The sequence below is a fragment of the Meleagris gallopavo genome, chromosome 5, assembly GCF_905368555.1.
Source record: "Meleagris gallopavo chromosome 5, MGAL_WU_HG_1.1, whole genome shotgun sequence".
Taxonomy (NCBI): Eukaryota; Metazoa; Chordata; class Aves; order Galliformes; family Phasianidae; genus Meleagris; species Meleagris gallopavo.
In genome coordinates this window covers 23225143-23238737 of record NC_139408.1, presented here as the reverse complement: position 1 = coordinate 23238737, position 13595 = coordinate 23225143, and the positions used below count along the sequence as shown (strand labels likewise).

The 13595-nt window shown below is 54.4% G+C and overlaps 1 protein-coding gene across 3 annotated transcripts in view; it reads left to right on the top strand.

Moving 5' to 3' along the window:
- The window catches only part of DGKZ (diacylglycerol kinase zeta), a 37523-nt gene extending 24128 nt beyond the window's left edge, over window positions 1-13395 (top strand). For 2 of the 3 annotated variants that reach the window (XM_085224732.1, XM_085224731.1), the window contains exons 16-33: window positions 252-330; window positions 627-682; window positions 1633-1695; window positions 1945-2018; window positions 2128-2239; window positions 2544-2743; window positions 3034-3134; window positions 3273-3352; window positions 4301-4345; window positions 4616-4685; window positions 6004-6044; window positions 6527-6717; window positions 7248-7279; window positions 8070-8110; window positions 8347-8467; window positions 8982-9018; window positions 9200-9299; window positions 11510-13395. In XM_085224732.1, the coding sequence (XP_085080858.1) occupies window positions 252-330; window positions 627-682; window positions 1633-1695; window positions 1945-2018; window positions 2128-2239; window positions 2544-2743; window positions 3034-3134; window positions 3273-3352; window positions 4301-4345; window positions 4616-4685; window positions 6004-6044; window positions 6527-6717; window positions 7248-7279; window positions 8070-8110; window positions 8347-8467; window positions 8982-9018; window positions 9200-9299; window positions 11510-11626 (1560 nt within the window). In that variant the 3' untranslated portion in view covers window positions 11627-13395. The remainder of the gene's footprint in view (window positions 1-251; window positions 331-626; window positions 683-1632; window positions 1696-1944; window positions 2019-2127; window positions 2240-2543; window positions 2744-3033; window positions 3135-3272; window positions 3353-4300; window positions 4346-4615; window positions 4686-6003; window positions 6045-6526; window positions 6718-7247; window positions 7280-8069; window positions 8111-8346; window positions 8468-8981; window positions 9019-9199; window positions 9300-11509) is intronic. The other variant, XM_085224733.1, reaches the window with a different exon arrangement.
- Window positions 13396-13595: the final 200 nt, after the last annotated feature.

Here is a 13595-nt window from a genome sequence, read left to right as displayed (position 1 = left end):
GACTCATGTGCCTGGACACTGCCTGTCCTGCCTTGAGACCTGTGCCAATGCCACAAGGCCACTGAGATCAGAGCAACAGAAAAGAACTGGCCCACCATGTCAGGCTGGTCACTTCTGTGGTGTCCCGGAGGGACAGCTGATCCCCACCCTTGTGAGCACAGTGCATGACTTGCCTTTGCCATGGCCACACACTGGCAGCCTCATTGTGCCAGCATGAGGATTTGCAACCTTGTTCCTCCCTTCCATTTCAGCTTCCCCTGGATGTCTTTAATAACTACTTTAGCCTTGGTTTTGATGCGCGGGTGACGCTGGAATTTCATGAATCCCGAGGTACGTGGCAGCAGGGTGCAGTGGAGCTGCGGCAGGTCTGCAATCAGGGGCATCTCTGTGACACATCATAAATGCTCCTTGGAAAAGTGGACAAGAGGACTGATACCAGAACAGAGGTGAAATCAGAGGGATGAGAGGAGTTGTTGAGGGAAAGAGGGATGTGTACAATGACACATCCAGTGAGCTGGGAACTGTCCTGGCCAAGGCTGGCTGGAAAGCCATGTTTGGAGAAAGAAGGCAAGGAAAATATTTACATGTTCAGGCCAATGACTTGGATTCTTTTCTCTTTTCCTCAGAGGCCAATCCAGAGAAGTTCAACAGTCGGTTTCGGAATAAAATGTTCTATGCTGGGGTGAGTGCATGAGGGTATCTAGACATTCCCTCGTAGATTCAGCTGGAACATAGGCATGGCCCCAGCTCCTGTCCATTACCTAAATTCACTCCTCTGAGTTACTGTGGCTTTTGTATACGCCTGAGCTGAGCCTTGCGCCTGAAACTGGAGAGGTGCTGGAGAAGGTTTGCAGCACTGGGAGTTGCAGCTCTGCCTGGCTGCAGACATTGCTGGTGATACAGCTTTCTCTCTGGCCTGCGGTACAGTTGCTCCCTTGATCTCCTGCCACTATTGTTCTCAGGCTCGAAGGCAGTCAGCCAGGCAGGACCTCCTCAGAGCTGTGGGAAGGCAGGCTGGCCCTCCTGCAGAGGAAGGGGAAGCCTCTCCATAGAGTCCTCAGGCTACTTTGGTCTTTTATTTTTTTAAACTTTGGGCCATTTGCATCTCCCTGGCTAATTATGCCTTCTAGAGCTTTGCATCTTATTGTCTTATTTATGTGTCTGTCCCCTCACCCACAGTATACCTTCCTACCCAAGTGGTGGGGTAACTGGTATTTTAGCTGTACTGAAGGCCAGATGCTGCTCTGTACCATCTCACGTCTCCCACCTATCTCCCCTATCCTGTTATTTCTGAACAGTCATATCAGTGTTATGCTCGAAACGGATACTGTCTCCTGTAACTCAAGTGGCTCAATAAAGATAACCCACCTTCCCTAAAGCCAGGATTGGGCTGGCAAGGAATGCTTGGGTGTGTTACTGAAGCTGTGAGGTGCCCCAAGGTTTTTGGTAGGCAAAATGGCAATAGGAATGGATCAGGTTGTTTTGGGAGGGTGAAAAGAAGAGGGCTTCTGCCAGTCAGTGGAGAGAGGGTTTACTCCTCTCAGCAGCTGGGGTTTGAAGGTTGGTAACAGGCTTCCTGGCTGCCCATTTCAGTGAATGTCTGGGCACTAACTCTGTCTCTTGCCTTGGCAGACGGCTTTCTCCGACTTCCTCACAGGGAGCTCCAAAGATTTAGCGAAGCACGTCAAGTTGGTTGTGAGTGTTTGGCAGTGCTCTGGGCCAGGGAGGGGGGCAAACTGTATGGGGAGTGAGGAGCAGCCGCTCTAAGCACACTGAGTGTCTTAGGGCTAGGGGAGATGGTGTGTTCCTTAGGGCATCATCTTTCCTTGGCTTGGAGGATGGTCATCCTGAGGAGCAGAGGGGGAGGCTGTTTCACCCTGGATAGCTAGGGCAGGCCAGACTACTTCCTTATAGCAACCTAAGTGCCCCTGTGTTTGTCTCCAGTGTGATGGGGTGGACCTGACCCCCAAGATCCAGGACCTGAAACCCCAGTGTTTGGTCTTCCTGAACATCCCCAGGTGAGCAGTCCCAGGACCTTCTCTAGTGCACTGGGCTACTGACTGCCATCCAACAGATCTGTGCTCAGGTTTGAGGGTGTTGTCCATGTTGTTCACTGTCCCTTCACAGATACTGTGCAGGCACGATGCCCTGGGGCAACCCTGGAGAGCACCACGACTTCGAGCCGCAGCGCCATGATGATGGTTGCATTGAAGTCATTGGCTTCACCATGACATCCCTGGTGAGTTTGTTGGTGCTGGTGGTAGCTTGCAACCAGCGGAGTGACCAGTCCTATTGCCCAGGAGTCAGTCAGCCCCACTGCTTCACAGTTCCTCTTCTGTGCAGTTGTGGTGCTGGCTTGTGTGACATTGTGTTTTCCCTCAGATTTAGGCAGGATGCTGTCATGCACTGGTCTCTGTGGATTCCTTCCCACTGAAATCATGCCCAAAACCTTCAGAACTCAGTTCACCATCTGGCTGACAGTGAATGTTTTCCCCATCCATCTCTTAGTCTGTGCTCTGCTCTCACTCTGGACTCTTTCACAGGCTGCATTGCAGGTGGGTGGCCACGGAGAGAGGCTGTGTCAGTGCCGGCAGGTAGTTCTCACCACGTCGAAGGCCATCCCCATGCAGGTAGATGGGGAGCCCTGCAAGCTGGCAGCTTCCTGCATCCACATCTCCCTGCGCAACCAAGCCAACATGGTGCAGAAGACCAAGCGGCGCAACTCCATGCCTCTGCTTAACGAGTAGGTTCCTCAGATCAGTCTGTCATCTCCTCTCCAAAGCAGAAGGGGTGGATGGAGAAGGAGAGGGACTGATCTATCACTCCCAGAAGCATTTTGTTCCTCTCAAAGCAGAGCTTGGAAAGGGCCCAGGCTGCAGGAGTGTGGCTAGAGTCTTATATCAGAGAAGCTGCTGGTGGCAATCTCCTCACTCCACCCTGGGCTTTTGCCTATATTGGAGGAGTAAGGTGCATAAGGAGAAAGTGAGTTATCGCCTTCTGATCCCTTCTCTTTTCCCTTCCCATGGCATGCAGCCAGCAGCCAGTGCCTGAGCGGCTGCGAATCCGAGTGAGCCGAATCAGCATGCGTGACTACGAGGCACTGCACTATGACAAAGAAAAGCTGAAGGAAGCCTGTGAGTGACCAACTGAGTAACAGAGGGGTGGGAACTGCACTCCTTGAGTCCAGCAGTGCCTGCAGCTGAGCTGCGTGAGGTACTGGGGATCAGGCACAGTCTGCTTCCTGAGTTGTATGTGTGTCCCATTTTGTGCAGCTGTGCCGCTGGGGATCATCGTGGTTCCAGGGGACAGTGACCTGGAGTTGTGCCGGACCCAAATTGAGAGGCTGCAGGAGGTGAGGCTCTGTGTAGAAGAGGTTGGAGGGAATCAGAAGGATTTCTAGGCCACCTTGATCTGCCTGCACCAACACACACATTCCTGCTTCTGGTAGGAGCTCATGATTTGCTTTCACCACATGGTGGAGGCAGATTCCTGAGCTGGGTGGCATGATTCTCCCTGCTGTCCAGCAGCTTATTTCTTTGCATTGCTCTTCTGACCTTGTTCTCCAGGCCCCGAGTGTCATTGGCCCAGAGAGATTCTGTGGTGGAGGAAAAAGCCAGCACAAGGCCTGCTTCCTCCTAGCTGTCTGGGGAGGGTTTTCCTCTGTCCATTTGTTTGCTATACTGTGTGTTCCTTCAACCTCCTTTTAACCTTCTACAGGCTTTGCATCTCTGGGAACAACTCCACTTCTCCCTTGGTGTCCAGATTAGGGTTGTTTCCCCCTTCCAATTTTCAAGTAGTAACTTCAGTGCTCTTGCCAGTGTGCTAATGTGTGTCCCCAACCTGTACACATGCTGCATAACCTTCGCTCCTGATGAGCAATGTCTTCTGAGTCCACAGTGTGGCTCCTAGTGTTGTACTGCACAATCCATTTTTCTCCCAGTTTACAGAACCTTGCTCAGTCCATACTGAGCTGGCACTTGCAGCTTAGGGCATCTTAGGCATGAGGCTAGGAGACTCCTAAGCTCAGAGGATACCACTTTCACACATCATCAGCCTGGTAGCCGCCTCCAAAGTGGTGCTGATGTTCCTTGGTCAGCTAATGTTTTTCCTCTTTTCTCTTCTTGAGCTAAATTATGTTTTCTGGTTCTGGATCGGGGCAGAGACTTTGGTCTGGCAGTGTATAAAGCTGCTTGCCATATCTGCAAACTGTAAGGTGACAGTGCAAACCTCTGTGGGACCAAAGAAGGGATAGGGGGCTGCTCAGGTGAACACCTTAACAGCATACCTTGCCTTTCTGCAGGATTTCTCCCCACAGCCCTCTGCTTTGCAGCGCCTGCTCTTTCAGGTGCGTATGGCATCTCACCATCCCTCAAGTCCATCTGTCATGTGCATTGTGCTTGTCTTGTGGGCTCATCTTCTGGCACTTCTCCAGTGAGCTGGTATGTCAGCTCTGCTCTGTCCTGTGCTGCTCTCCACCACAGTGTTGAAAGTTCCCATTCCTGTCCGAGCATCTGCAACCCTCCAATCTGCAGGGACTTCCCAAAACAGGAGGGACACGCTGGGGAGAGAATAGAGGGACCAAGAGACATCGCTGTATTGTGTTTTTTCTATGCAGGAAGGAGATGGAGCCAAACCAAAGACACTGTCATCCCAGAAACTGTCACCAAAATGGTGCTTCCTGGACTGTGAGTATCATCATCTGCTGGGAGTGCTTTGTGCATGAATCTGGAGTTTGACAATACAGACCTTTAGTGGCAAGCCATTGAGAACCATGTAGGACTTGAGACTCAAAGATGTTGGGATCCTTGCAGCCAAGTTCAGCAGTTCTTTGCCCCAGCTGTGCCTCTGGCAGCTAACCATGAATAGAGCGAGGAGCCTGCCAGGCAAGGGCTATCTGCTGATCTCCAGCCCCGGAGCTGAACACAGCTCTGCAGGGTATGCCCAATCTTTCCAGGACTGGTGGGGTTGCTCTTCTGTGGCATGCAGGCAGGGGGCCCCCATGGTCTAGCAAGCTGGGAGCGAGAAATCACCTTGTATATCTTGGAAGTATGGGAACAGTTTTCTCACTGGTTTCCAGCTACTTCTCCCCATTCTGGAAACAGCTTTCTTCTGTCCCTCTGCCTTCACTGACCTGGAGGTCAAAGCTCTTTGTGTGTATCTGGAAGCTGGCTGAGATAAGTGACTACCACTGACACTATCTCCCTGACTTGCAAGAGGAGTTTCTAACTGACAGCAGCAGGACTTAGGGCAGAGCAAAGCTGTCCACCTCCTGTATACTCAGGGCAGCACACAGCTGCTTAGCCTTGCATGCAGGAAGGCTTAGCAAGGACCAGGGAGAAAGACAAGAGCAAGAGCCAGTCCTAGACCGGGAAAAACAGACCTGTCTCCAGAGCTGGCAAGTCACTGCTGATCAGGTAAAGGCTGTCTTGGATATAAAGCAGATGCTTCAGAGGTCCTGGCAGGTCACCTGGGAAAATTGTCCTTTCTTCTGATCTCATCGGGGATGCTGCTATATTTCCCCTGAGATCTCAGGTCTCCAGGATGTGTGTTGGTCCCTCTCACCCTGCAAGGGACATCAGGTACAACCAGAAGCTGCAACATGGGCCTGGGAAGCCTCATACTAGGGTGAAAGAATGTTGCTTCTCCCTTGGGGCCTTCAGACCCTTTACGAGGGGCTGCTGGGATGGCTGCTCCCAGGTGTCCCTCCTCCAGCCAGTCTCCCAGCAGCAGGTTCTGAGCTCAGGAAAATGTGTCAGGAAAGGAGCCAGAGCCTCATTCAAGACAGCACAGGCTTGTTAAAGCAGCTGAATTACTGGCCTTCAGCAGCAGTTCCATGGCTGTAAATCTCCAGCCAGGACAGAATAGATGGAGCTCTTTCACTCCTCTAATCCGATCTGGGCAATCCCCGCTCAGTTTGCAGAGAATTCCCTGGGCCCCCAAAGGTCCCACTGCAGCAACCTTGCCTGGGCAGCCACTCTGTCTGATTCTGTCCCTGTCTTGCAGCAACCACAGCAGATCGATTCTACAGGATAGATCGTGCTCAGGTGAGTGTGGGAAAAACAGCCTGAAACATAAGCTCTGAGGTGGGGGGGATTCAGGAGCCATTAAAAGGACTCCCAACTGCGTGAGGCTGGGATGCCTCCAGGCGTCATCGGGGGTGCGCTTTGGGCTGAGGCAGAAATCCTGTGAAGGTCTGAGGTCCTTTTGAAATGAGATGGGATTTGTGCCAGCCTGGGGTGAGGACTGAGGGAAGCGAGGCAGGAAAAGCGTGCCTGACCATAGCCTCAGGCACTGGTGATGACAAGCTTCACAGGAGTAGAAAGGTGGGATATAGCTCCCTTCCTTTCTCCATGTCTGACTCCTTGAGGCTCCACACCGTGCTCCTTTCTCTCAGCTTCAGTCAGCTACAGTCCTGTGGGCAAAGGGTTTTCAGAGTGGGATGCAAGGTGTGGAGTTTGAGGGGTTGGGAGATGAAGCTATACAGATGTAGGTCTTGCTTCCAAAGAGGCTGACTTTTGCATTCCAGGAGCACCTCAACTATGTGACAGAGATCTCTCAGGATGAGCTCTATGTGCTGGATCCAGAGCTGGTGATCACCCAGACCGTAGGCACATCTCCTGCCATGCCTGATCTTGTCGACTCATCTGCCACACCTCCTGGGCACCATTTTGCTTTCCCTTCCTCTTCCTCCTCTCCACCCTGCTCTCCTGCCCCCAGGTGAGTCTGCACTGGGAGGAAATGGGTTGCTGGGTCTCAGGAAGGATGAGCAGCAATGGGAAATTCATGGTTGGCTTCACAGCTTTGATTCCTAGGCTGGATTGCAGAGGGGATCCCAGGAATTGAATAAGAATCCACTGCCAAATTAGACCAAGTGGGTTGGATGCTGTCCTGCCATCCCTGCTTCATTGCTGGCTGTGCTGAAGGCAGTGGAGCATCACAGTGTGACTAGGCCATAGGGCCAAGCTCCAGCACCTGGTCTGTGGACATGGGTCAGGCCAGGCTCAGGTGTGGTGCTGAGAGCAGTAGTGGAAACGGGAGTGGGGCTGGGGAAGAACCCAGCTCAGGGAAGAAGAAGCAGATGGCATGGTCAGAGGGTAGCTGATACTTTGGCCTGCTTCTCCTGCTGGCTGGAGAAGTGCTACAGGTTGGCATTTTCGAGCTGTCCCTCCACTCAGCACGTGCACCTTTCAGGCAATGTGCTGCCCAGGCTGGTAGGGTTAGTTATACCTTCTCTTCTTCTCTTCCAGCACTGACGCTGAGCTCTGCCTCCTGCACAAAGGTGAGTTCATCTGTCCTCACTGCAGGTGCCATGCACGGCCCTCAATCTGTCTTGCATCCTCTCCTGAACCATTTTGGGTTCCTGCCATTGCCTGTCCTTTCTCTGAATTGCAGCCAGGAGCCCCGCAGCTAATGTGCTAGGTGGGGGCGGGTGACCCCAGAGGCAGGCAGCAGAGACCTGATGATGATTTGTGGAGTGGTTTGGCCAGGTGCTCCCCTACTCTGCCGAGCTGCATGGGGAGGGCAGGAAATGGCATGGCAGAGGGGTTAATCCCCCACCTGCAGAGCTGCGTGCTGTAGGCTGGGTTGGGGGCTGTTTCTGCCAGGGCGCAGCAGGAGCTTGGGAGGTGGGAGCACAAGGTCAGGGGCCTCGCTGAACTGAGTAAATGGAAAGAGTTTCCTGGAGCTTGAGCAGAGCTCAGAGCCTGGACGTGTGACTGACTCACGTTGAGAGGCATCCTAGCTGCTGGCTGACACTCAGATCTGCTCGTTGCTTCCATCACAATTCATCCTGCCCATGGGCAGAGCCCCTTGCTTCCCTGCACACATCTCCCTGGGCCAAGCTCCGGCTGCACCCCCAGGTACATACCTCTCTTCTTCCCTCAGATACCCAAGGGCGCAGGGGTCATGTATAATCGACTTGGCTGCTGTTCACCCTGAAAACAAGGGGCTGGCACCTGGAGGAACTCAGCTGATAGTTTTGGGTCTCTGATGCCCAACTCTTGGTTCTCCAGGTAGATAAATAGCATCACAGATGGAGTTTTCTGATCCCAACCCATTTCTCTTTGCAGATGACCTGATAGAAGCTGCCAAGAGCGGTAACTTTAGCAAGGTAGGCACTTTAGCTTTGTGCTTTGACATGCCACTGCCCTTCAATGGCTCCTGGTGAGGCCTTTCCTCCATGCAGTGCCCAACCAGGAGCAGAGGGTGAAAACCAGGCAGGCTCCTTGGTCCTCAAGGGTCCTCTTCAGAAACAAGCTACTGGGCACCCCAGGGATGTGGTGCCAGGGCTTGCGGAGTTATATACGAGAACTGAAACTCATCTGGACCTCTCTGCCAATCCCATAGTTCCAAGAGCTGCACCGGGCTGGAAGAGACCTGATGGTGCGAGACTCCTCTGGCCGAACAGTCCTCCACCACGCCGTCATATCAGGGAGCAAGGACATCGTCAAATACATAATTGAGAATGGTGAGCTGGGCTGGTTCACGGTGGCCAGAATGCCACCCTTAGCAAGCAGGCTAGCAGCCAACAACACCCGACCCTCTGCTTAGAGGGTCCCATCCCCTCAGATTTGCTGTATCTTCCCACCGTGACATGGGCTATCCTTAGTATCTTTCTGCCAGAGCTGGGTGCCCTGGGCTGTAATCCCATCCTTGCTGTGACCATCATGTCTCTGGGAAACATCTCTCAGTGTCATGCTTCTGCTTTCATGGGAGCTGACCTGTTGTTTTTGGCAGCTCCCACTGAAATGCAAGCTGATTTATTTTTATTTGGCTATTTCTCTGTAATGAATCCACAAGTAACTCTTCTTCCCTTATCTCAGCTGAGGTCAGATGCTGTTGCTGGTCTGAGGGTTTTGGAGCCAAGCCCTTTGTGGGCAGTACAAATAGCAGCCCCTACAGCAGGGTGCAGTGTACAACTGGGGTGTTGGTAGGCCCACCTTTGCCAGGTCTCACTTGCCCCGCACTCTTTCTCTCCACAGCCCCTTCAGAAATCCTCGATGCCACAGAGGAGGAGAAGTAAGTTGTTTCCTGACATTTGTTACCTGTTGGCCATGGTTTCCATTCCCCAAGCAGCACCCCCTGGGCTGACCATGGGACAGGCACCTTTTGCAGCCAGAGGGATGTCTCTCATGTGCAGCAGTTATCCCCTCTTGGCGCGTTTAGGGGGCACACCTCATATCTTCTTTCTTCCCCATAGCGGCGAAACCAGCTTGCACCAGGCTGCAGCTCTGCGCCACCGCACTATCTGCCACTACATTGTGGAGGCTGGAGCGTCACTCATGAAGACTGACCTGCAGGTGATGGTGGGAGGACTGGGAGGGGTCCTGTTGTGGGGCTGGCAGGAGCTGGGCTGCACAGGCCTGTCTGAAGAGCAGTTCAAGGGCTGGAGTTTTTGCCAATATGCAGCCTGTACATGGGGAAGGCACCAGGGCTGGGAAGAGAGGAGCCGTTTAGGGTCCCCATTGAGCTGCTCAGCCTGCTCCCAGCAGCAGAGGGGTTAAATTTGCCCCATCCTTTCACTTCTCTCCGTGTTGTTTTATTAAATTAGGAGCGAGGCACTGGAATGTCTCATCCCTGTCTCCCCCTTCCCACCCGGTGGGGTCACAGCGAGGACAGTCTTGCTGTCGAACTCCCTCCCAGCCGCAGGGCTCCCCCTGCAGAGCCAGGACAGAGCACTGGGGCTCCTCGGGTGAAGCAGTGTCAGCAGGCAGGCAAGGAGCTCTCGTTCACATACCACATTAATTGAGATGTGTCTTGGTGCCAGGAGCTGCTGCCAGCCCCTGCAGAGCAGTTGCAGGAGGGAGACTGAGGCAGTGTTTTGGTCTGCGAGGTTCCTGACATTGCAGCAGGGAGATGTGGTTGTGTTTGTCTGGCAGAGGAGGTGTAGGAATAGGAGAAGGTGCAGTCTATGGATCTGGGACAAGGACCCCAACCAGGGGCTGGTTGAGTTTAGGGGCTGCCTCAGACAATGAGCAGCCCCTTGCCAGCTGCCAGGGAGATGCTGCATACACAATCTCTGGCTCCTGATCACTCCTTCTTGTTCACATGGTGCCCAGAGGGGTGGCCTGGCAGGACACCTGGCAGGCAGCCATGGGACAAGGTGATTACCCGTGAGAGGAGAGAGCCAGGAGAAGGCAGCTGGGGTGGCACAGCCCTTCTCTGCCCTTTGGGAAGAGCTGTGGGATGCTCTGCCTGACGAACAGCCTCAACCTGCCAGCACAGAAAGAAGCCCAGCTCAGGAATGACAGCTTGCCCCAGGGAACGGGGCTTGCATGTGCCTGTGTGAGTGCGTGCCTGGCTTTGTAGCTCTTTGGGGACCCACCTGCTCATGGTGCTGACCTTGTTTAGCCCCAGGTTACTGCCTGCCTGCACAGACAAGAACCAGCTTCCACAGAAACTCTGCTGAAGGACCTTTGGCAGACCTAAATGTAGCACAGCTGGGGACAGCGTGGTCATGCACTCATGACCCTGAGGGAAGCTGGCCCTTATCAGGTAGCACACATCAGCCTGTCTGTACAGAGGGGCCCTGGCAGCTCCAGTTTCAGGCTGCGGATCCAGGCAGGCGGTGGTGCTGCACCAAGGCTTCTGCAGGATGAGGAAGAAACTCTATTCCTCCCTTTTTTTTTCCTCTTTGTTCAATGCCTGCTTAGATTCAGTGGCTGCGGAGCGGAGGCCCCTGAGGAGAGCGAAGCAGTGAGGCATATAACAGCCTCTAGCCCCCTGCATGCTCAGCACTTCTTGGCATGCCCTGGTGTGTGTATGCATGATAGGTTTCTTGGTGGCTGCATGCCTGGCAGCAAGCACAGAAGTGTCCCAAGAGTTTCTGTGCGAGTGTGTAAGAGAGAAGCATGCCCATGGCCTCTTTGCAGTCCCACTCTAGTGCATCTTTGCGGTGGGATATGCACAAGCTTTTGTTCACGGCCATACACACACACACTGGAGGCTCCTAGAGCCTGACCATTGTTCACAGTGAAGAAATCCGTCTGTGGGTTGTCGTGGGGGCCCCTGCACCCCACTCAGTCACCGTGGTCCTGCTGTGTGCCGTGAGATGAGCTGGGCAGCATCGCTTCCCTTCGGGGGCCGCTTTTCAATGGCAGCGGCAGAGTGCCAGGTTTCCGTGGCCTCTCTCAGCAGAGGGTTTGTTCGGCACTGTGGAGCCCAGGCATTAATGAGAAGGAGCGAGGGGCAGGCAGAGGGAGGGGGAGAGGAGACGTAGCGGCAAGCCGTTAACAGATTTGCTTTTTATGGAGTGCGGGAGTTCATTAGTGGACACAGTCCAGATGGCTGCAATAAGCTGGTGAAATGCGATCCTCCTGCGGGAGCAGGAGCACTGGTGAGGCTGCAAGAGGGAAGGGGGGGTTGGTATTCTCGGGCATTCCCCAGACATACCCCTCATTCCTCACCCTCTCCCTCCTGCCTCGACAGCGCCGGGGAAAAGCGTGTCATGGAGAGCAGCCTTTGTCTCCTCTGGTGCTCAGCACACTGATGTGTTACCTTCCCTCTGCAGGGAGACACCCCGAAGCACAGGGCTGAGAAAGCCAATGACCCCGACCTGGCTGCCTACCTCGAGAACCGACAGCACTACCAGATGATCCAGCGGGAGGACCAAGAGACAGCTGTGTAGCGCTCAGCGTGCCTTAGCCCAAGCAGTTTGGGCAGGACGAGAAGAGGGCAGCACCTGGCAGAGCTGTGAGTCTGGCCCAGCCCTCGCTATGTGTCAGCCCAGTCCCTGGAGGAGATGGAGACAGCAGGGCTATGCCCCAGGTTGGGCTGGAACTCAGTTTATGAGGACAGTGGGTATTTGGGACTTGAAGCCCTGCTCTTTGTATGTCCCCCTTTGCCTCTCATCCACCATGTTCCCCGTTCCAGATGGGCTCCATCCCAGTGCCCCACTGGGACAGGCAGGGATGTAGCAATTGTCACCCTCACACAGGGGGCAGTGGTAGTGCCCCCAGCAGGTTCTTACCTATGACCCATGCAGGACACCATTGCTCACCCCTCTGCCTGCTAGTGGTACCGCTCCATTAGGCACTTCACCTTGTCCAGAAGAAGCACCATGATGTACTGCCTCCGAGTCCTGTTCTCTCTTGTTGGCCTGGGACTGTCCTTGGTCTCTGTGGCAGGAGACAAGTCCCTTGTGTTAGGGAATGTGTTCCCACCCCTTCCTCAGAGCATCTGGGTCTGGCACAGCTGGATGCGGAGCAGCTGCTTTCAGTGCTGGGCCTGTGCTGCTCTCAGGGATCTTCCCATGCTCCCAAACTATGTGACCGCTGCGTATGGCTTCTGCCATCCCCACAAATCAGACTCAGGGTCCTGCAGGGAATCCTGGGAGGTCCCCCAGCCCAGGCACAAGCGCTCTGGGCAGGCTGCCAGCACACCTCCACAGGTTTTAGCAGAAAGAGGGATTTGGATGCATAGGAAGCATCAGGATCCCTAGCCCTGAGTCATGCATGTGACAGGATGGCGTCTGGGGCACCATCTGCCATGGGACACGAGGCACCGTCTGCCCTGGAAAAGCCATGAGTGCTGAGGTAGCACAGCAGCCCTTGTGCATGCATTTTTGCAGAGCAGCAGTCCCTGGCTGCAGGGTGCCGGCAGAGGGGGAAGGCAGACGACTGTTGGCATTGGTGCATTCAAGCGGGAGGTGTGTGCAAAGCAGGTCTGGGTTGCAGCATACAGGTGGGGTCCCAGGAGAGGAGGCCGGGGCATCCCCAATGTGCACTTGCACCTGACTGTGGCTGTACTGGGTGACACTGCTCACATCCCCCTACAACACAAATACTGAAGAAAAAAACGTATCACGACACCACAAAGAACCACAATGCTGATCAGGCTTTAGGTTGGGGCAGAGTTACCTTTGAGGCTATGGGGCAGCCAGACCAGAGCAGCACGAGGCTGGTGCTGGGGTTCAGCGATTAATATCATCGCTGTTCCGACGGCGATGCTCCAGCAGCACCAGGAGTTCCATCAGCGCTGTTCCCTCGTGGCTGTCATCTTCCCTAAGGTGCAGACTGCTGCCCCAGCTAGGGGCCCAGCTCCCCCTTATCCCCAGTTTGTACATCCCCGTTTTTGTACAGGTAGTTCAGAGACACACTGTCCCCCTCCCCGCCAGGCCCCACACGTGAGCTGAGTTGCTGTGCAATTCCGAGCCTGGCTGCCGTGTCGGCAGAGGCGGAGGGGTGTTGGTAGCCCTGCCCACATGGGACAGGGGTTCTGTGCAATACCCGGTTCGGTGTTCCCAGACGCTGTGGTAGGACCGTATTTTTGTAACTCTGTGAGTGCCCGCTCTAGCAGGCCCGGGGCCTGGCGTGAGCCCGCGCTCCCATCGCTTTTTGACTTTTGACTGGATGTTGTTGTTTCTTGCCATTGAAATAAAAGAAATGGATGTTTTAATTCCTTCCACTGGGGTGGGCGTGGAGTGGGTGACATGTGGCTGAAGTGAGCCAGGTTGGGCCTCAACCTCTGGGGCAGCACGGGGCACCGGCACTGCAGGTATGCAGTGTGGGATCAGCTGCAGCAGAAAGGCTGCTGCCCGCTTACAAGAGGGAAGAATGAGGAAGGCTGCTGCCGCCTCTTGGGATACCTGCACTAGC